Source organism: Chiloscyllium plagiosum, unplaced genomic scaffold (genome assembly GCF_037043375.1).
Source record: "Chiloscyllium plagiosum isolate Xiang-an unplaced genomic scaffold, Cpla_swu_hap1 HiC_scaffold_6, whole genome shotgun sequence".
NCBI lineage: Eukaryota > Metazoa > Chordata > Chondrichthyes > Orectolobiformes > Hemiscylliidae > Chiloscyllium > Chiloscyllium plagiosum.
The window spans coordinates 26,645,949-26,667,623 of record NW_028270144.1 but is presented as its reverse complement, the minus strand read 5'-3'; the positions used below and the strand labels follow the sequence as shown (position 1 = coordinate 26,667,623).

Genomic DNA, 21,675 nt, shown 5'->3' with positions numbered 1-21,675 from the left:
ATTGCTTCCAGGAATTTGCTTGTGGATTAAACAGATAATACTAAAATATTCAATTCAGCATAAGGGACAAACAAGATGATTACATTCAAGAGAGAATCACTGCAATTCTAACTGGTAACAGGAGGAAGAATGGTCGAAATGTATGGCGCTGGAAAAGCACAGCAGGTCAGGCAGCATCCAAGGAGCAAGAGAGTCGACATTTTGGGCATAAGCCCTTCATCAGGAATGTGATGAAGGGCCTGATGAAGGGCTTATGTCCAAATCATCGACCCTTCTGCACCTTGGATGCTGCCTGACCTGCTGTGCTTTTCCAGTGCCACACTTTTCGACTCTGACTCTCCAGCATCTGCAGTCCTCACTTGCTCTCAGTTGGAGGAAGAACGCTATAAAAGTTATACTGTTCAAACAAGAATTATTTAACTCTGAAATTTTTTGAAGTGCCATTTAGTAATTCTGGTGGGCAGTGATAATTGCACAGAAATATGGAAAAGATTTGTCAGAACCTGAGTTCAGTCGAATCTCTTTGGCTTTCCTAAGGCTTTTCCAGGTCAGTTGCTGGAATGATGGTGGCACTGAGTGAAACCTCCCTGCAATTTCAGGGCCTTTATCTTTTAGCAACTATCAATGACCATAGCATGTAATTCAGTGGGTTAAAGCTCATAGCTCTCATTTGGTGCTCTAATGAGGTGGAAATCCCAGATCAGAATAAAATCAGCTGACTCATTTGACAGTTTGATTCCCAAAGTTTTCTTCACTCAAGCTGCATGTTAGCAATTTGCAATCAATGGGAGTTGCTCAGAACTAGTCACAGTGCAAACCCAACAGAGCCTCCCTGACTGTCAACGATTCCCAGAATCAACTGAGCTTGAAGGAAGACATGTGATTGGAGTTTCCACATTTATTTTGTGTTTAATGAATTATTCCTTAATTGTTGTTTGGTTGTTTTTCCCAAAATCAAACTATTTCATTTATGACCTCTTCATTTTTGTTCACTTCTGTTATTTTAATTTTTCTACATTGTAGCAGTAACAAACTGCCAAAGTCTTCTATTGGTTACCAAGCACTTTGGGAAATCTTGATGTCGTAAAAAAAAAGTATCGTATGAATGCAACTTGTTTTTCTTTTTTTCCTTTGAGGTCTTTGGATAGAATAGTCTGTGCCTAGCTTGTGCATCTCCTCAATTTATATTCTTAACCAATTGAAGGATATTTTTCAGATTGTTCGAGAATATCCAATAATTCATTATGTTTATGCTTTTGGTATGGCAAGAATCTAATCTATAGGGTCAGTGGTTAACACTGCTGCCTCACAGCGCAGGGGAGATGGATTTGATTCCATCCTCAGGCGACTGTCTGCGTGGAATTTGCACATTTTCCCCATGTCTGTGCGGGTTTCTACTGGGTGCTTCAGTTTCCTCCCACAGTCCAACCATGTGCAGATTAGGTGGATTGGCTGTATGAAATTGAGCATAGTGTCCAGCAATGTGCAGGTTAGGTGGGTTAGCCGTGTGAAATAATAGGGTTACAGGGATGAGATGCGTCTGGGTGGAATGTTCTTCAGAGGGTCGGTATGAACTTGATAGGCCAAATGGCCTGCTTGCAGACTGTAGGTATTCTACGATTTGTTCAATATTGGTCCCTTTTTTTTTGTTTTGAGGCTTTATTTAATCATGGCCTGGATTCTCAGTTGCTAGTAAGGTTGCTAACAAGTGTCTAGTCTAATTTTGAAAATCACAAATCTAGGTGCCAAAGCCTCTTGAATGTACCATAGTCTTCAAAGGGAGAGTATTGAGGTAGCAGCTGAACAGATTTACCACCAACTGAAAGCCCTTTAAGTTCCTTTCCAAATCTGTAATGGCCTAGGAAAGGTGGGGATGGCAATTTTCAATCATGAGTACACGCAGGGCCAATGCAAAGACGAGGCAAAAGTGAAACTCAGAGATAAGAAATTTCCCTTAAAACCATACATCATCAAAGCAGAAGCAAGCCATTCAGCCCATCGAGTCTTCTCCACCATTTAATGAGATCATGGTTGATCTGATAATCATCAACTCCACTTCGCAGTCTTTTTCCCATAATCCTCGATTCCCTTACTGATTTAAAATCTGAGACAAAGTGAGGACTGCAGATGCTGGAGATCAGAGTTGAGAGTGTGGCACTGGAAAAAGCACAGCAGGTCAGGCAGCATCCCAGGAGCTGGAGAATCAATGTTTCATGCATAAGCCCTTCATCAGAAATGAGGCTTATGAGTCAAGGCTGTGAGATAAATGGGAGTGTGGGGTGGGGTTGGGGGGAAGGTAGCTGAGAAAGTGATAGGTGGATGAAGGTGAGAGAGAAGGTGATAGGTCAGAGGGGAGGAGGATGGACAGGTCCAGAGGGAGGTGCTGAGTTGGAGGTTTGGGATTGAGATAATGGTTTCACCAAAATATCATCTCCCAGACCATCTACAACCTTATCACCTCTGGAGATCTTCCACCCACAGCCCCCAAACTCATTGTCCGTGAACCCCACACCGCCCGATTCTACCTCCTTTATAAGATTCACAAACCTGACTGCCTTGGTAGACCGATTGTCTCAGCCTGTGCCTGTCCCACTGAATGCATCCCTTTCTACCTTAACACCATCCTGTCCCCTCCACCAATGTTATCTACCGCATCCATTGCACCCAGTGTAGTCTCCTCTACATCGGGGAGACAGGACACCTTCTTGCATATTGTTTCAGAGAACCTCTCTGGGACACCCACACCCACCAACCCCACCACCCCATGGCTGAACACGTCAACTCCCCCTCTCACTCTGGCAAGGACATGCAGGTCCTGGGCCTTCTCCACCTTCAAACTGTGACCACTCGATGCCTGGAGGATGAACACCTCATGATCTGCCTTGGGACCCTGCAACCACATGGGACAAATGTGGACTTCAACAGCTTCCTCATTTCCCCTCCTCTGACATTATCCCAGTCCCAAGCCTCCAACTTGGCATCACCCTCCGGACCTGTCCATCACTCCCCCCCGACCTATCACTTTCTCCCACACCTTCATCCACCTATCACTTTCTCAACTACCCTCCCCCCAACCCCACCCCCTCCCATTTATCTCGCAGCGCCCGAACCTCAAGCCTCATTCCTGATGAAGGGCTGATGCCCGAAACTTCTATTCTCCTGCTCCTCGGGTGCTGCCTGACCTGCTGTGCTTTTCCAGCACAACACTGATTAAAATCTGTCTATTTTAGCCTTGAATATGCATAATGTCCCAAACACGACAGCCTTCTGCAGTAAAGAATTCCACAGATTTGCTCCCTTCTAAGAGAAGAAATTCCTCCTCTTATCTGTCTGAAATGTTGACCTTTGATTCTGAAATTATGCCTTCTGGTGCTAGACCTTCTGTCAAGGGGAAACAACCTTTTTGCATGTACTCTGTGAAATGCCCAAGGAATTTTGCATGTTTCAGTAAGGTCACCTCACAATCTCCTAAACTCCTGTAAGTACAAGCTCAACGTACTTGTTGGGATATGTTGGAAATTTTGAATAATATGAGGATAGATAAGTCCTCCAGGCCAGACGAGCTATACCCACGGGTTAATACGGGAAGCAAGGGAAGAGCTTGCTGTGCCTTTGGCAATAATCATTGCATCCTCACTGTCCACTGGAGTAGTACCAGATGATTGGAGTATGGCAATTCCCTTTTTCAAGAAAGGTAACAGGGATAACAGACTAATCAGTCTTACGTCGGTCGTGGGCAAATTATTGGAGAAGACTCTGAGTGACTATCGCTAATTTGATTGGAGATAGTCAGCATGGCTTTGTGAGGTGCAGGTCATGCCTCACAAACCTTCTTGAATTCTTTGAGGAAATGACAAAACACATTGATGAAAGTAGAGCAGTGAATGTGGTGTATATGGATTTTAGCAAGACGTTTGATAAAGTTCACCATGGTGGGCTCATTCAGAAAGTAAGGAGGCATGGGATACAGGGAAAGTTGGCTGCTTGAATACAGAATTGGCTGGCCCATAGAAGACAGAGGGTGGTAATAGATGGAAAGCTTTTAGCCTGGACTTCGGTGACCAGTGTTATTCCACAGGGATCTATTCTGGGACTTCTGCTCATTTTGATTTTTATAAATGACTTGGATGAGGAAGTGGAGGGGTGGCTTAGCAAATTTGCTGATGACACGAAGGTTGGTGGAGTTGTGGATAGTGTTGTAGGTTGCAATGGGACGTTGGCAGGATGCAGAGCTGGGCTGAGAAGTGCAGATGGATTTCAACCTGGAAAAGTGTGAAGTGATTAATTTTGGAAGGTTGAATTTGAATGCAGATTACAGAGTTAAAGGCAGGATTCTTGGCAGTGTGGGAGAACAGAGGGATCTTGCGGTCCACGTACATAGATCCTTCAAATTTGCCACCTAAGATTGTTAAGAAGGTGTATAGTGAGTTGGCTTTCATTAGCAGGGGTATTGAGTTTAAGTGCTGCGAGGTTATGCTGCAGCTCTACAAAGCCCTGGTTAGATCACAATGAATATTGTATTCAGTTCTGGTCTCCTCATTATAGGAAGAATATAAAAGCTGTTAATGGAGTGCAAAGGAGACTTAACAAGATGCTGCCTGGACTGGAGGGCATGTCGTATGAAGAAAGGCTGAGAGAGCTAGGGCTTTTCTCATTGGGCTGAAGAGGATGAGAGGTGACTTGATGAAGGTGTACAATATGATAAGAGGCATAGATAGAATGGATAGCCAGAGACCTTTTGTCAGGGTGGAAATGGCTATCATGAGGAGGCATAATTTTAAGATGATTGAAGGAAGGTTTAGGGGAGATGTCAGAGGTTGGTTCTTTACACAGAGAGTGGTGAGTGCGTGGAATGCAATGCCAGCAGTGGAGTCAAATATATTAGGGAGGTTTAAGCGACTTTTGGTTAGGTATATGGATGATGGTAAAATGTAGAGTATGTAGGTTAGTTTGATTTTAAGTAGTATAAAAGATGGACACAGCATCGAGGGCCGAATGGCCTGTACTGTGCTGTGCTGTTCTATATTATATGTTTTATGTACTCAAGTTCTGTCATAATACAGACCCACCATACTTAGTAATAGTGAACCTTCACTGGACAGCCTTCACTAGACAGCCTCCAGTGACAGCCTCCAGGATCCCTTATCTTTCTTAAGGTAAGGGACCCAAAACTGTTCACAATATCCCAGGTGTGGTCTGACTTGTGCCTGGTATAGTTTTAGCAAAGCCTCCCTTGTTCAATAGTAGATTTACTTTGAAGCAAACACCAACATTCTGATTGCTTTCCCTATTGCCCACTGACCTTGGATGTTAGCTTTTTATTATTCATGGATGACAATTCTCAACTCCCTCGTTAGAGACAATAGACAATAGGTGCAGGAGTAGGCCATTCTGCCCTTCAAGCCTGCACCACCATTCAATATGATCATGGCTGATCATCTTTAATCAGTATCTTGCTCCTGCCTTATCTCCATAACCCTTGACTCCACAATCCTTGAGAGCTCTATTCAACTTTTTCTTAAATGAATCCAGAGACTGGGCCTCCACTGCCTTCTGGGGAAGGGCATTCCACACAGCCACCACTCTCTGGGTGAAGAAGTTTCTCCTCATCTCTGTCCTAAATGGTCTACCCTGTATTTTTAAGCTGTGTCCTCTGGTTCAGCACTCACCCATCAGCGGAAACATGTTTCCTGCCTCCAGAGTGTCCAATCCTTTAACAATCTTATATGTCTCAATCAGATCCCCTCTCAGTCTTCTAAACTCAAGGGTATACAAGCCCAGTCGCTCCAGTCCCACCATTCCAGGAATTGACCTCGTGAACCTACGCTGCACTCCCTCAATAGCCAGAATGTCTTTCCTCAAATTTGGAGACCAGAACTGCACACATTACTCGAGGTGTGGTCTCACCAGGGCCCTGTACAGCTGCAGAAGAACCTCTTTGTTTCTATACTGAATCCCTCTTGTTATGAAGGCCAGCATGCTATTAGCTTTCTACACTACCTGCTGTACCTGCATGCTTACCTTCATTGACTGGTGCACAAGAACACCCAGATCTCTTTGTACTGCCCCTTTACCTAAATTGATTCCATTTATTTAGTAATCTGCCTTCCTGTTCTTGCCACCAAAGTGGATAACCATACATTTATCCACATTATACTGCATCTGCCATGCATCTGACCACTCACCTAATTTGTCCAGGTCACCCTGTAATCTCCTGACATCCTCATCACATTTCACCCTGCCACCCAGCTTAGTATCATCAGCAAATTTGCTAATGTTATTGCTAATACCATCTTTTATATCATTAACATATATTATAAAAAGCTGTGGTCCCAGTACTGATCCCTGTAGTACCCCACTGGTCACGGCCTGCCATTCCGAAATGGAGCCGTTTATCACTACCCTTTGTTTCCTATCAGCCAACCAACTTTCAATCCAAGTTAGTATTTTGCCCCCAATATCATGCGCCCTAATTTTGCTCACTAACCTCCTATGTGGGACTTTATCAAAAGCTTTCTGAAAGTCCAGGTACACTACATCTACTGGATCTCCCTCGTCCATCTTCAGAGTTATATCCTCAAAAAATTCCAGAAGGTTAGTCAAGCATGATTTCCCCTTCATAAATCCATGCTGACTCTGACCTATCCTGTTACTACTATCCAGATGTGTCATAATTTCATCCTTTATAATAGACTCCAACATCTTTCCCATCACTGAGGTCAGACTAACTGGTCTATAATTTCCTGTTTTCTCTCTCCCACCTTTCTTAAAAAGTGGTACAACATTAGCTATCCTCGAATCCGCAGGAACTGATCCTGAATCTATCGAACTCTGGAAAATAATCACCAACGCATCCACGATTTCTCGAGCCACCTCCTTCAGTACCCTGGGATGTAGACCATCAGGCCCCGGGGACTTATCAACCTTCAGAACTAACAGTCTCTCCAACACCAATTCCTGGCAAATATAAATTCCCTTCACTTCAGGTCCTTCAGCCACTGTTACCTCAGGGAGATTGCTTGTGTCTTCCCCAGTGAACACAGATCTGAAGTACCAGTTCAACTCTTCTGCCATTTCTTTGTTCCCTGTAATATATTCCCCTGTTTCTGTCTTCAAGGACCCAATTTTAGTCTTAACCATTTTTTTGCCTTTCACATACCTAAAAAAACTTTTACTATCCTCTTTTATATTGTTAGCCAGTTTACCTTCATACCTCATTTTTTCTCTGCGTATTTCCTTCTTAGTAATCCTCTGTTGTTCTTTAAAAGCTTCCCAGTCCTCCGTTTTCCCACTTATCTTTGCTATGTTATACTTTTTCTCTTTTAACTTTATATGTTTCTTAACTTCCCTCATCAGCAACAGCCACCCATGCTTCCTCCTAGGATCTTTCTTCCTTTTTGGAAAGAACTGATCCTGCAACTTCTGCATTATACACAGAAATATGGCTTTTTGCATTATACACAGTCATGTGGCTTTTTGCAGTCTTTCTCCTTACATCTCCTTTGTATCCTTACATACAGATGAGGAGGTACACCACTTCGGCTGGGACAACACATCCATCCTAGGACAGACCAAACACAGACACGCACGAGAATTCCTAGAAGCATGGCATTCCAACCGGAACTCTACCAACAAAAACATTGACCTCTGACAATAGGCAGAAATGTCACATTGACTTTCCTCAATTGGGTACTCGCCATTGTTGCATGAGCCTGCTAGCTCACTGTTCCTCACATTAGGTTGCTGTCACCATCCTATTAAAGTGCTCGAAACCACAGAATTTGATCCGTCTAGTGTGGCAGAAGAATACAACTTCATTTTCAACTGAGGGCCTCTTGGTGTTAACAAAATATAATGTATTGCATGTTAGTATCTAGTTACAGGTTGCATCAATATAATCGGCAGTGTTAGAGACTTAATGAAGCAGCAAATGTTGGGGCTTATTCCTTTGAGATTGAGACTGTTCTTCCCAGAGGTCCACATATTAATATAGTGAACGGTTCTTACAGCACTCCTCAGTATTAATCCATTCAGACTTGTTCAGCAGTCATTGACCGGCTGTTAGCCCTCCAACCACTGATCGCATCACAATGAATAAGAACTGGGGCAGAATGGTGTAGATAATATCCCAAATATTGTGGGAATTTGAGAAATGCTCACACAATGTTTTAATAAGGAATATTTTGTTCATAAAATTGAATTAAACTGCAAACTGAGTTCTGTGTCTCTTTGTCCACCCTATCGACAAGAGCATTTGGAAGTGTCCAAAGCACAGATGACTTTGTCTTTCTGATGATTCCCACATGCAATGAAGGAATTAAACACATATACCACTAACCTTCTTTCTTTCACCAGGCTTGGCAGAATGTTTGCAAATACTTAGAATTAAAGCAATTAAGTTAACCAATTCTGGTCAGAATTATTTTGGCTTATTTTATGGAAATAGCAAATGGCATCAAGTGTGAACTTAAAATCCATCACTTTCGTGCTGCTTATGCTTTATGCTTTAGACTGCAACTCTGCTTTACATTTTTTTCAAATCATAGGAATTGCTTTTAAGCTGCAGTTATATTTGATTTTGCCAATTCAGTTTTTAATAAAATAAAACATTGTTGCGAAAAGCTATCTTTCCCAGCCATGAGTGCAGGAAGAAAATATTTGTATTTTTGGTGGAATATTTGTTTTATAGATTGTTAATATCTTAAGAATTTTATTCCATGCAGTAGATGATTGGCTTCTTGGAATTCAATTGAGATGTATGGAATCAAAACAGGGAACAAAATACTGCTGCTAAATTCTCATCAGCGTGTCTCTTTTATCTCGATATGATGGACAGCAGCATGATATTGAGATCAATTCCTATTATCGCTACTGACTGAAGATCTTTCAGAGGTGGAATTTTGTATTGCCATGGGTACTCATTCTGTACATAAATTGTCACAATCAGATGCAAGCAGTGAGTTGTCTGAAGATGGGTTCAGAGCTGTTGACTTTCTACTTATTACCTTTGGACAAGCTTCAATGCAACTTCATTGCATCTTACACACACAGACACACACTAGTGGCTATTCTTTGCTTTTTTTAATGGATGAAGGTTTTTGTTCTGGCCAAAATCTCAATAGAACATAAAATAGTTGTAGTAAACATTTGTCAATTCCCCATTTGCACTACTGTGAATTGAAGGGTCAGATTTTATCCAATAATTGACCATTACAGTCATGTCAGCAGCACATGAGATGCTTCGTAGTGGTAACTGAATATAACAAGTTAAGAGGCAATACTTTACTGTCTTACTTATCTTCTGGAAAATGGGGAAAAAAAAGAAACTAGTCTACAATAAGCTGTAGCTGTATATCTTTGCAATGCTACAGCTTAATGAAAAGTGTCTTGGTGTACTCATGATGCTCCTATACATCTTTGACATGTGGGATACAACTGAGCACTGAAAAATGGTTCCTAAATTTAACAGAAGTAGCCTTGTAATCCCTCAACAAATGAGAGGTATCGCAGTTGAGATTTGATAGCAAGGGGAAGCCCTTGCACCGAGTAGGACGATGGAAACTGAAGCATAGGCTTATCAGACTGCAGAAGTGAAGCTGAGGTTGGTCAAAAGTCGAGCCTAACAGGCAACAGGACCCAACAGTGGATTTCATCGAGGTGGACGTATGGGATTGAATACAAAAACACTAAGGAGCCCTAATGTATGCTGTTGCCTGATGTCCTGTGTTGGACAATGTCCGACAATCCAAAACCCAACCCAACCCAAAGCCTTTGATCCTGACAACAGCCAGAATTTCTCTTCAAAACATACTAAGAAGATAGTCTAACTTTATCTTATTTTAAAGCTAAGTATAAGGTATTGTATGTCAGATGCAATTTGATTGGTTAAACTACCAGGCTTGAATAAAACATATTTTATTCATACACTACAATTAAAATACAGACAAAATAAAAATAAAAGAATTGACTTAACTGTCACTGTATCAAAATGCTTAACAAGATTATATATATTAACTACAACAAATTAACTTTTCAAAATGTAGTAACACCCTATAAACATACCCTTAGTAAAGGCGAATTTAGTAAAATAGATTGTTTCACATTCAATTCTAACAGCAGGAAGAGAATCCCAGCTTTTGGTAGTACCATACAGAGGAATAAGAGCTTCCGCAACTCCCTTCAAGATCACAGCAACTGTTACTGAAGGCTAAAACTAAAAGGAATTGGGATTCTTTGGGAGTTTGACCCCACCCATGCAGGCTGCTTCTATTGTTCCAATGTTTTAAAAACCCTAAGATCTCACAAGCTGCTTACTTTATTGGCTTTGGAGAAGACTGCTCAGCATTTCTGTCTCAGCCTTTCTTCATTAAAAAAAAGAACAAAATACATCTCTTAAAGCTCTCATATAGTCACATAATAGAGCGGCGGTTCTATCTATCTCACCTGAAACTTCAATGCTCATGATCAGTGTCAAAGCTCTGAGGCCTACTTCATGCTTGACTGAAGATTGTTTCCTGACTCAATAATCCTAGACTTTAAAGACTTTGGGGCCTTGGTTTCTTAGAGTCATAGAGTCACAGAGATGTACAGTAAGGAAACAGACACTTCGGTCCAACAAGTTCCATTGCCAGCACTCGGCCCATAATCTAGTTCCATTTGCCAGCACTCGGCCCATATCCCTCTAAACCCTTCCTATTCATATACCCATCCAGATGCCATTAAAATGTTGCAATAATACTAGCCTCCACCACTTCCTCTGGCAGCTCATTCCATTCACGCACCAGTTTTTTCATGAAAACATTGTCCCTTATGTCCCTTTTAAATCTTTCCCCTCTCACCCTAAATCTATGCCATCTAGTTCAGGACTCCCCCACTCCAGGTAAAAGACCTTGTCTATTTACCCTATCCATTCCCCTCATGATTTTATCAACTTCTATAAGGTCACCCCTCATCCTCTGACGCTCCAGGAAAAACAGCCCCAGCCAATTCAGCCTCTCCCTTTAACTCAAATCCTCCAACCCTGGCAACATGCTTGTAAATCTTTTCTGAACCCTTTCAAGTTTCACAACATCCTTCTGATAAGTGAGAGAACAAAATTGCACACAATATTCCAAAAGTAACCTAATCAGTGTCCTGTACAGCAGCTACATTACCTCTCAATTCCTCTTCTGAATGCTCTGTCCAATAAGAGAAAGCATACCAAACGCCGTCTTCACTATCCTATCTACCTGTGACTCCACTTTTCTTGAACAAAAACATGAAGTCTTCTCAGTACTTGTCTGTGAGGGAACTACTCAAAGCTCCTTCCGAGTTGCTGTGCCTTTAAGGGTTAGGGCATCTACACTTTGGTCTTTTTGCAGTTAGTCTGCAACACTGGAAGGTTCTGAAACTTTAGTTTGGTTTCTTATAACTTTGCCAAGGTTGTAACCATTTCTAAGGGATATTGAGGTCTGGCTGACAGCACAATATCAGTATGTTGGCCTCTTTCTCTTTCTCTTTTTCTCATGCTCTAGCCTTCATCTCCAGGAAGGACTTTTGTATCTAAATGTATTTGCTCCTTCAGTTTAGGCAGCTGCATTATAAGGGTTCATTCGAATAAGCAGACAAGTTAATCTCTCCACTAACCTCTTCAAAAAAAGGGTTGATTCTCCTTAAAGGAGACAATAGAGACTTCTCTTGTCGATGGTACCTTTTATCCATTGTGCTAATTTTATTCGCTGCTTGTAACTCCTTTGCCAAGTGAAATCAAAAGTCGGCATCATCATTCTGTACATGAAATTTAGGTATCACACAACACCAAGTTATAGTCCAACAAGTTTATTTGGACTAAAATCAGGCCAAACTGTTTTATAAACCCAGGATTACTGCATGGTTTGAAAGCAATTATTTTGATACTGACCCATGTACGGTTACAGCAACCAAGGGGTGATTGGGCAGCATACTGAAAATCAAGCCCCATTATTCCAGGAGTCAAGGGATTATTGACACACCGAGCTTTAGATTAGATTCCCTACAGTGTGGAAACAGGCCCTTCAGCCCAACCAGTCCACACCGACCCTCCAAAGAGTAACCCACTCAGACCCATTTCACCCTAACCAATGCACCTAATACTATGGGCAATTTAGCATGGCCAATTCAGCTAGCCTGCACATCTTTGGACTGTGGGAGGAAACCGGAGCACCCGGAGGAAACCCACGCAGACACGGGGAGAATGTGCAAACTCCACACAGTCACCCGAGGCTGGAATCGAACCTGGGACCTGCTGCTGTGAGGCTGCAGTGCTAACCACTGAGCCACCATGCCGCCCCAGCTGCAACAAAACATTGATTGGTCTATAGGCTAGTGACCAGTTATCAATGACAGAGGCTGTTTGCTTGCCAACAACCGTGTGATTAGTTCTCAGGATACCAAACAGCTTAGGTCTGGGAACAAGATGCAAACAAAAGATCAGATCACTACCAGTTCAAGAGCCTTCTCTGTTCTCTGCAGTTAAAGCCCACTTTAAACTTGAAGAAAGTCAGTTCATCTTTCCTCCAGCTGTGACCTTTTAATTGGTAAGTCAGAGATAAAGTGGTCAGCAACCCAGTGCCATTTGTAAACCACTGGAAGCATTTGGAAATGGAAAGCTGAGAAAGAAACTTTTGGATCAGCAAGAAACAACTCAACAGATTTTATGAACAAAGATTACTAAACTGCATTCTCAGTTTTCTTCCGTGTGTGTGTCCGTGCGCTCGCGCGCTTTTGGTTAATAGTGTTATATGCCAATGGATTGTAATTGTTTACTTGTAGCTAGAATCTAATTACTTGTAATAAATTGTAACCTCTGTTAAATACTGAAACATTTATAGCAATCAGGGTCTGAAAATCCGGCAAATTGGGCAATTTTGCACATTTCTAAAACTTTTAACTTTTGTGATGACTCGTAGAATAATGGGGCTTGATTTCCAATATGCTGCCCATTCACCCTTTGGCTGCAGTTTACCTACAAACACTGGTGTAACCACACAGCCAGACAGAGGTCAGTATCAAATTACTTGCTTTCAAACCATGCAGCAATCCTGGGTTTATAAAACAGTTTGGCCTGAGTTCAGTCCAAATAAACCTATTGGACTATAACCTGGTGCTGTGTGATATCTAAATTTCATGTACAGAATGATGATGCCGAACTTTTGAGTTCACATTCACAAAGGAGCTACAAGCAGCGAATAAATTTAACACAATGGATAAATGGTACCACTGACAAGAAGAAGTCTCTATTGTCTCCTTTAAGGGGAATCAACCCTGTTTTTGAAGAGGTTAGTGGAAAGATTAACTTGTCTCCTTGTTTAAATGAACCCTTATAATGCAGCTACAGCAACAGAAGGAGCAATTACATTTGGATATCGAAGTCCTTCCTGGGATGAAGGCTAGCACATGAGAAAAAGAGAAAGAGGCCAAAATGCTGATATCGTGCTGTCAGCCAGACCTCAACATCATGGCATTACACCCCCAGCGTTAATACTGGCCTCCAGCCTGCCTCTGCATTGCTTCATCCAGCTCATTAATTGACCCCTGTCATGTTGAGAAACTGGAAGATGAATGGAAAATTTCAGACATCCTCCTTGTACTGAGCATATCAAGCTCCCAGTGAGCCTATATGTTACCCTTCTCTTTCGAGATGGGTAGCCCTTCAGACCCTCATCCTGCCTTTCCAAAAAATGGCCGGCATGCCAGCCAGCATCAGAATATTCAAGTTCCGTCTATCTCAGGTTCTATCCTTCGTGGCGCCCATGAATTTTGTTCAAAACTCTGATTCTGTTGTAAACTACACCTTCACTAACAAAGGCAAGCACTCAAGATTCTATTGCATATCTTTCATATGTACTCATGCATGGGACACCATTGCACAAACAAACTAACCTTTGCCAATTGTTTCACGTTGATTTTTGGCTGAACCAACAGAACTAAATTGAAGTATGGGAAATGTGACTACTGCAGATAGGATAGATGTAATGCTGGAATTTGTTCAAGGAGAACGAGCACTCCCAAAGTGTGGAATGTAAAAGCACACTTAGTCATTTACTTGCCAAATTTCTGACTAATGGTTATAAACATTCTTCATGAAAATTCGATATATTTTGGTACTAGCTACAGCCAAAGTAACACAAATAAGCATTGACATTCAGGTAAAGTAGATAGATCATATATCCACCAATAAAGTGTTTATGTAAATGATAGAATTTAGCAAAACATCTTAATTTCCCATGTAATGATGTTTAGCAATCTAAGCCGGAGCTGATAAATGATTTGCCACAATTATTAGTGCATCTACAAAACAAACATTTACAGTTATTTATCATCTTCTTCGTAATAATGTTTTGAGATCATGGGTTTTTTTGGTGTTAAGATTTGATAATGGTGTCATTAGAAAAAAAAATACCCCCAAAAAAATATCATTACTTAATAAATTATATTTCAAGTGCCTGGTATATTGCACCAAGTAATCCCTCATAAGCTCCTCTTCCATTAACTGACACAAACATTTTTGTGACATGCCTCTGAATGCTGAGCTAGTTCCTTAATGGAGGTCCCAAAGTTTTACTATATGTTGACTAAATTAACCGAAGTGTCCTAATATCTAAAGCATGTTTAACAGGAGCTGTAGACGAAAGGCCAAAACATCAGCATGTAGTATCCAAAGACCGGAAGTAGCTTCAGCCTGAGGCAACCAGTGCTAGCCTCTGCTCAAGGGTTTATATCACAAACACCACTGTACAGTCTGTCAAGCTATTTGTTTTTTATTAAATCTAGAAAAGAAAGAGATTGATCGGCTTATGTATGAACCATAATTTTAAAATGTGTTTGGACAACAATCTAATTTATTGTTCACACCAACAAACCAAGTCCATTCGAGTCGTAGCAAGCCATGCAACCCCTCAAACCTGTTTTAGTGTTCCAGTTAAATCACATGTAAAGAGCTCTCTAACTTGGATTTTTAAGATAAATTGAAACTTGAGATTGACTGGATTAGATTCCCTTCAGTGTGGAAACAGGTCCTTCGACCCAACGAGTCCACACTGACCCTCCGAAGAGTAACCCACCTAGACCCATTTCATTCTAACCAATGCACCTAACACTATGGGCAGTTTAGCATAGCCAATTCCCCTGATCTGCACATCTTTGGGACTGTGGGAGGAAACCGGAGCACCTGGAGGAAACCCATGCAGACATGGGGAGAATGTGCAAACTCCACACAGAGTGTCACCCAAGGCTGGAATTGAACCTGGGACCCTGGAGCTGTGAGGCAGCAGCGCTAACCATAGTTGTTGTTTGTCCAGATTCACACCCAGCTTTAATGCTTCTGCTTGTTAGACATTTACAGCAATGACAATTCGATAGAACATATAACATAGAAAAGTACAGTGCAGAACAGGCGCTTTGGCCCACGATGTTGTGCTGAGGTTTAATCCTAATGTAAAATATAGTAACTTAACCTACGCACCCCTTAACTCACTGCTATCCATGTGCATGTCCAGCAGTCGCTTAAATGTCCCCAATGACTTCGCTTCCACCACCACAGCTGGCAACACATTCCATGCATTCACAACTCTCTGCGTAAAGAACCTACCTCTGACGTCTCCTTTATACCTTCCTCCTAATATCTTCAAACTATGACTCCTCGTACCAGTCAATCCTGCCCGGGGGAAAAGTCTCTGGCTATTGACTCTATCTATCTAGATATTAGTTCCTTTCCTGATGTGAAAGCAGAACATTTGGGCCATTGAGTCCTCCAAAGATCCACCAAATAGCATCCCACTCAGACCCAAGCTGCTACCCTAGCCCCGTAACCCTGCATTTTCCACGGCCAATCCATCTAGCCTACATACTTCTGAACTGTTGGAGGAAACCGAAGCATCCAAATGAAAACTACACAGACACAGGGAGAATGTGCAAACTCCATGCAGATAGTCATCCGTAGCTGGAATCAAGTCCACTGGTATTGTGAGGCAGCAGCATCACTCCACTGAGCCACCTGCCACCCCATGTTCTACATAACATTCAAGCAATACATATTAGTTCAGAGGATTTAAGAATCAGTTCTGCAGTATTGTCTTTTTTTTATTATTCATTCATGGCTTGAAGGCATCACTGGCTGCACCAGTATTTATTGCCCATCCCTAATTGCCCAGAGGGCAGTTAAGAGTCACCCACATTTCTGTGGGTCTTGAATCACATGGGTTGGATCAGGTCAGGATGCCAGTTTCCCTTTCCTAAAAGGCATTAGTGAGCAGGTGGGTTTTTCCAACAATTGACAATGGATTCATGGTCATAATTAGATTCTTAATTCCAGTTTTTTATTGGATTCAACTCCCACCATCTATTGTGGCGGGATTCGAACCCAGCTCCCAAAGCATTACCTGAATCACTGGATTAATATTCCAGTGATAAAACCACTCGGCAATCACCTTCCCTTTTGATTTAACTAGTCTAGTTTATATAGGTCTATGATTGACTTTAAATCACTGTTATTTCAATTTGCTCAATACTGAAGTTTAGATAATTTTACACTGTGTCCTGATTGCTTACAGAAAGATTTCAAGAGAAAGTAATGAGGTTACCTATAGCTATTTAGAAAGAGAAATCTTTTACATTGCTTACTATGCTCTGTTGCTGTCGAAACATGAAGCAATTTTCTCTCAAAGAAAAACTGCCATGGAGATAAAAAGAGACTTAATGATGAAGACGTTCTGTGAGTTAAAGCAGGTAGCCTTGATAAGATTGCAAGCAATAGATTGTGCTCATTTCCATATATTCTGTGTTGAAGGCCGTCGGCATGTATTGATTTTTTTTCGTATTGGCTTCCTTAAGCCTGCTATCAGCGGAAAGCGTGATTAAAACTACAAAATCTCTGGCACTTCATCAACAACACATTTCTCCCTTTGTGGTCCACAGGCTGACAGTGACTAGCCATCCCCTGATGCCACACAGTGATTTGGAAGCAGGCAGCTCTGAGGAGCTCTTCCAGGCTGTGAACCATGCAGAGCAAACCTTTTGTAAGATGGAGATCTATCTGAAGCAGCAGCAGCTATGTGATGTCATCCTGATTGCTGGAAACCGAAAAATACCTGCTCATAGGTAGGGCATCTATACATTTCTCCTGTTAAAACACAGTGAGTGATTTAAAACTGATCTCTTTGTTATAAAAGAAGCTTCGACTTAGAAACGCCTTGGCTTTCTTTGGAAATACTGAATGGAATGCCTGTCTCCGTTAAACTCCAGCTCAAAAATATATTACCTTCAACTGAGGGAAGATAATTAGCCTGTAATCATCAAGGGCATTGGTATGGCACAGTGCTGTTTGGTCTCCATATCTAAAGACATTACTCTGGGAGGGAGGGCAATGATGATTTACTATATTATTTCCTGAGGTGACAGAGTTATCCAAAACTGAGAGATAATGTATACTGGACCTATTTTCCATTGAGTTGCATTTTTTATTATTCATTCATGGGTTGTATGCATCACTAACTGGGCCAGCAAATATTGGTAATGGCTATTTGCTTTTGAGAAGGTATTGGTGAGCTGCCTTCATGAACCATTGCATTCTGTTTACTGAACGTACATACCCACCCCCTCCCCCCAGAAATGGTGCTGTTATGGAGGGAGTTCCAACACAAGAGAGATGGTCTAATAGAAATAGAATAGTCCTAAGGTTGATGATATCGTAGATGCTAAAAAATGTATTCTCCTGGTCAAGTAAGGAAATCTAGAACATGCGTTCATGGTCTCAGAACAAGGGCTGACCCATTTAGAACTAAAATGTGGAAAGATTTATTTATGCAAAAAGGTATAAATCTTTGGAATTCTCTATCCAAGAGTTCTGTGGATGTTTAGCCAACGAGCAATTATCCAATGCTTATTGAGCAGAGATCAACAGAATTCTGGGCACTGAATGAATCAATCGGTGTGGAGACTGGGTGAGAAGATGAAATTGAAGTTGAATATCAGTCACATTTTTGGTGAATGGTGGATTTGCCTCAAAAGATCAACTGGCCTCTACTAGTTCTTATATCTTGTGGTCTTAACTTATATGCATGAATGAGTTCTCCGAGAAAGATCAAATTCGAACTTCTTTCCAGACTGAAATATTGGGATGCTAAGCTGAATGCATAGTGAATATTATATTGAACACAGCCTTGTGAAAAAAAAGTTCCACTTATTGTGCTAATAGTTAATTCCTAGTTGCTTAAAAGAAATGTTTCCCATACAGCAAGAGCCACTATTGTACCAACTTTGTTTTTGTGACAATGTGTATATGTTATATACATTATAGAATATCACAATTTTCATGTATTGAACACACTCAAATTTAAAGGTGGAAGCTGAGAAAATGGAACGTATGCAAATGGTCTCAAGTGGCCAAAGAACAATGGAAAGGCTAATGTCCACACTTAATTAAAAATCACATAACACCAGGTTATTAGATTAGATTTTTTAGATTACAAGGTGGAAACAGGCCCTTCGGCCCAACAAGTCCACACCGACCCGCCGAAGCGCAACCCACCCATACCCCTACATTTACCCCTTACCTAACACTACGGGCAATTTAGCATGGCCAATTCACCTAACCTGCACATCTTTGGACTGTGGGAGGAAACCGGAGCACCCGGAGGAAACCCACGCAGACACGGGGAGAACGTGCAAACTCCACACAGTCAGTCGCCTGAGGCGGGAATTGAACCCAGGTCTCTGGCGCTGTGAGGCAACAGTGCTAACCACAGAGCTGAAGCACAGTTTCAGCTCTGATCTCCAGCATCTGCAGTCCTTACTTTCTCCTAAAAATCACACAACACCAGGTTATAGTCCAACAGGTTTATTTGGAAGCACTAACTTTCGAAACGTCGCTTCTTCATCAGGTAACGAGTGAGGCAGGATCATAAGACACAGAATTTATTGCAATAGATCACAGTGTCGTACAATTAAAACAATATATTGAGCAAACTTGGATTGCTATTAAGTCTTTTATCTTTTAGAATCCTGCCCCACTAATTACCTAATGAAGCAGCAGCGCTCTGAAAGCTAGTATTTCCAAACAAACCTATTGGACTATAACCTGGTGTTGTGTGATGTTTAGGAAAAAGTGAGGACTGCAGATGCTGGAGATCAGAGCTGAAACTGTGCTGCTGGAAAAGCACAGCAGGTCAGGCAGCATCCAAGGAGCAGGAGAATCGATGTTTCGGGCATGAGCCCTTCTTCAGGAATGAGGAAAGTGTGCCAAGCAGGCTAAGATAAAAGGTAGGGAGGAGGGACTTGGGGGAGGGGCATTGGAAATGCGATAGGTGGGAGGTGGTTAAGGTGAGGGTGATAGGCCGGAGGGGTGGTGGGGGCAGAGAGGTCAGGAAGAAGATTGCAGGTTAGGAAGGTGGTGCTGAGTTCGAGGGTTGGGACTGAGACAAGGTGGGGGGAGGGGAAATGAGGAAACTGGAGAAATCTGAGTTCATCCCTTGAGGTTGGAGGGTTCCTAGGCGGAAGATGAGGCGCTCTTCCTCCAGCCGTCATGTTGCTATCGTCTGGCGATGGAGGAGTCTAAGGACCTGCATGTCCTTGATGGAGTGGGAGGGGGAGTTGAAGTGTTGAGCCATGGGGTGGTTGGGTTGGTTGGTCCGGGTGTCCCAGAGGTGTTCTCTGAAATCGTCCTGGTGGCGGTTGGAGGGGTGGGGCTCAAGGGCGGAGGAGCGGGAAGTGGAGGAGATCCGGTGGAGAGCATCGTCGATCATGTCTGGGGGGAAATTGCGGTCTTTGATATTGGGGAGACAGGCCGCCTACTTGTGGAACATTTCTTGAAGAAGCCTTTCTTGGAGATGCCTTCCTTGAAGAAGCTCTCTTCCTCCCTCTACAAGGATTTCAGTGAGTCCCTCTCTCACTGCACACCCCAGGTTATTTCCTCTGCCCAGAAACTCTTCAGCCACGTACTCAAACAGACTCGCTACCACAGCCACATCTCCTTCCTCAGCACCTGCCTACGGAACCGACTGACCCCGCATGGATTCCAGACTATGTTCAGACCAACAAAATTTGGACCCAACCAGGACAACCAGTACCTACAACAAATCCGAAGCTTCCAGCAACAGACCTCCTTCCGGATCCTCCGCTACCTACATTCCCTGCAACTCGACCTACCCCAGCTCAGGACAACACTCTCACTGACTTGCAAAGGACTTCTACTGTTCTTCATCCTCAGAAGAATCCATACACTAAACAAACAGTTCTTCCTAGCCATATCGGAAATTAAAGATAATAAGTACCAAAAACTTTCATGTACTTACCCCCACACTCTGGGTTCCTCAACTGTTCCAGAATCTTCCATCGGCCTCCGAAATCACTCGGGCGCCATTAATCATGCGGTCGCTGCAGCGCCCGTGGCAGCAACCGCCGCCGTGAACCATGACGTCACTTCCGCCCCCACCGACCATGCAGCCTCCGCGATCACCGCCCAGACAACCGCCTCCACGATCACCAGGAAGACCATCGCCAACAGATTTGCGGCCTCAGCGGGGTCCACGGCTATCGGGAACAACACTGTTTCTGCCATCGCCACAGCCACTTCCGCCCCCTGGGTTGCCGTCGCCGCAGCCACTCCCACTTCCGCCGCCAGTGACATCACTCACCTGCACAACGACCATGCCGCATGCGTCTCTGCCTCCATGCCAATCTCCGTCACCACGCCTAACCCCGCCCCCACGACGATCTCCGTCACCATGCCTAACCCCACCCCCATGCCGATCTCCATCCGCACACCTAACCCTGCCCCCATGCCGATCTCTGTTCGCACGCCTAACCCCGCCCCCACGCCGATCTCCATCTGCATGCCTAACCCCGCCCCCGCCCCGATCTCGGGTCCTGTCCCCCTTAGTCCAAGAACTCCCCACCTACGTTCGGGACACCACCAACGTCCTCCACCACCTCCATGATTTTCGCTTCCCCTGTCCCCAACGGCTTATCTTCCCTGTACACCTCCATCCCCCATCACAAAGGACTCAAAGTCCTCCGCTTCTTCCTTTCCCGCCATACCAACCAGTACCCATCCACTGACACCCTCCTTCGACTGACTGAACTGGTCCTCACTCTGAACAACTTCTCTTTCCAATACTCCCACTTCCTCCAAACCAAAGGAGTAGCCATGGGCACCCGCATGGGCCCCAGCTATGCCTGCCTCTTCGTAGGATATGTGGAACAGTCCATCTTCCGCAGCTACACTGGCACCACCCCCCACCTTTTCATCCGCTACATCGATGATTGTATTGGCGCTGCCTCGTTCTCCCACGAGGAGGTTGAAAAGTTCATCCACTTTACCAACACCTTCCACCCCAACCTCAAATTTACCTGGACCGTCTCAGACTCCTCCCTCCCCTTCCTAGACCTCTCAATTTCTATCTTGGGCGATCGAATCAACTTGGACATTTACTATAAACCGATCGACTCCCACAGCTACCTAGACTACACCTCCTCCCACCCTGCCCCCTGGCAAAACGCTATCCCATATTCCCAATTCCTTAGTCTCCGCCGCACCTGCTCCCAGGAGGACCAGTTCCAATACCGAACAACCCAGATGGCCTCCTTCTTCAAAGACCGCAATTTCCCCCCAGACGTGATCGACGATGCTCTCCACCACATCTCCTCCACTTCCCGCTCCTC

The 21,675-nt window shown here is 43.2% G+C and overlaps 1 protein-coding gene across 1 annotated transcript in view; it reads left to right on the top strand.

Moving 5' to 3' along the window:
• The window catches only part of LOC122550513 (kelch-like protein 1), a 435,982-nt gene that overhangs the window by 126,045 nt on the left and 288,262 nt on the right, over nt 1-21,675 (top strand). Inside the window, exon 2 of the mRNA XM_043691355.2 lies at nt 16,933-17,115. Coding sequence (XP_043547290.1) covers nt 16,933-17,115 — 183 coding nt within the window. The remainder of the gene's footprint in view (nt 1-16,932; nt 17,116-21,675) is intronic.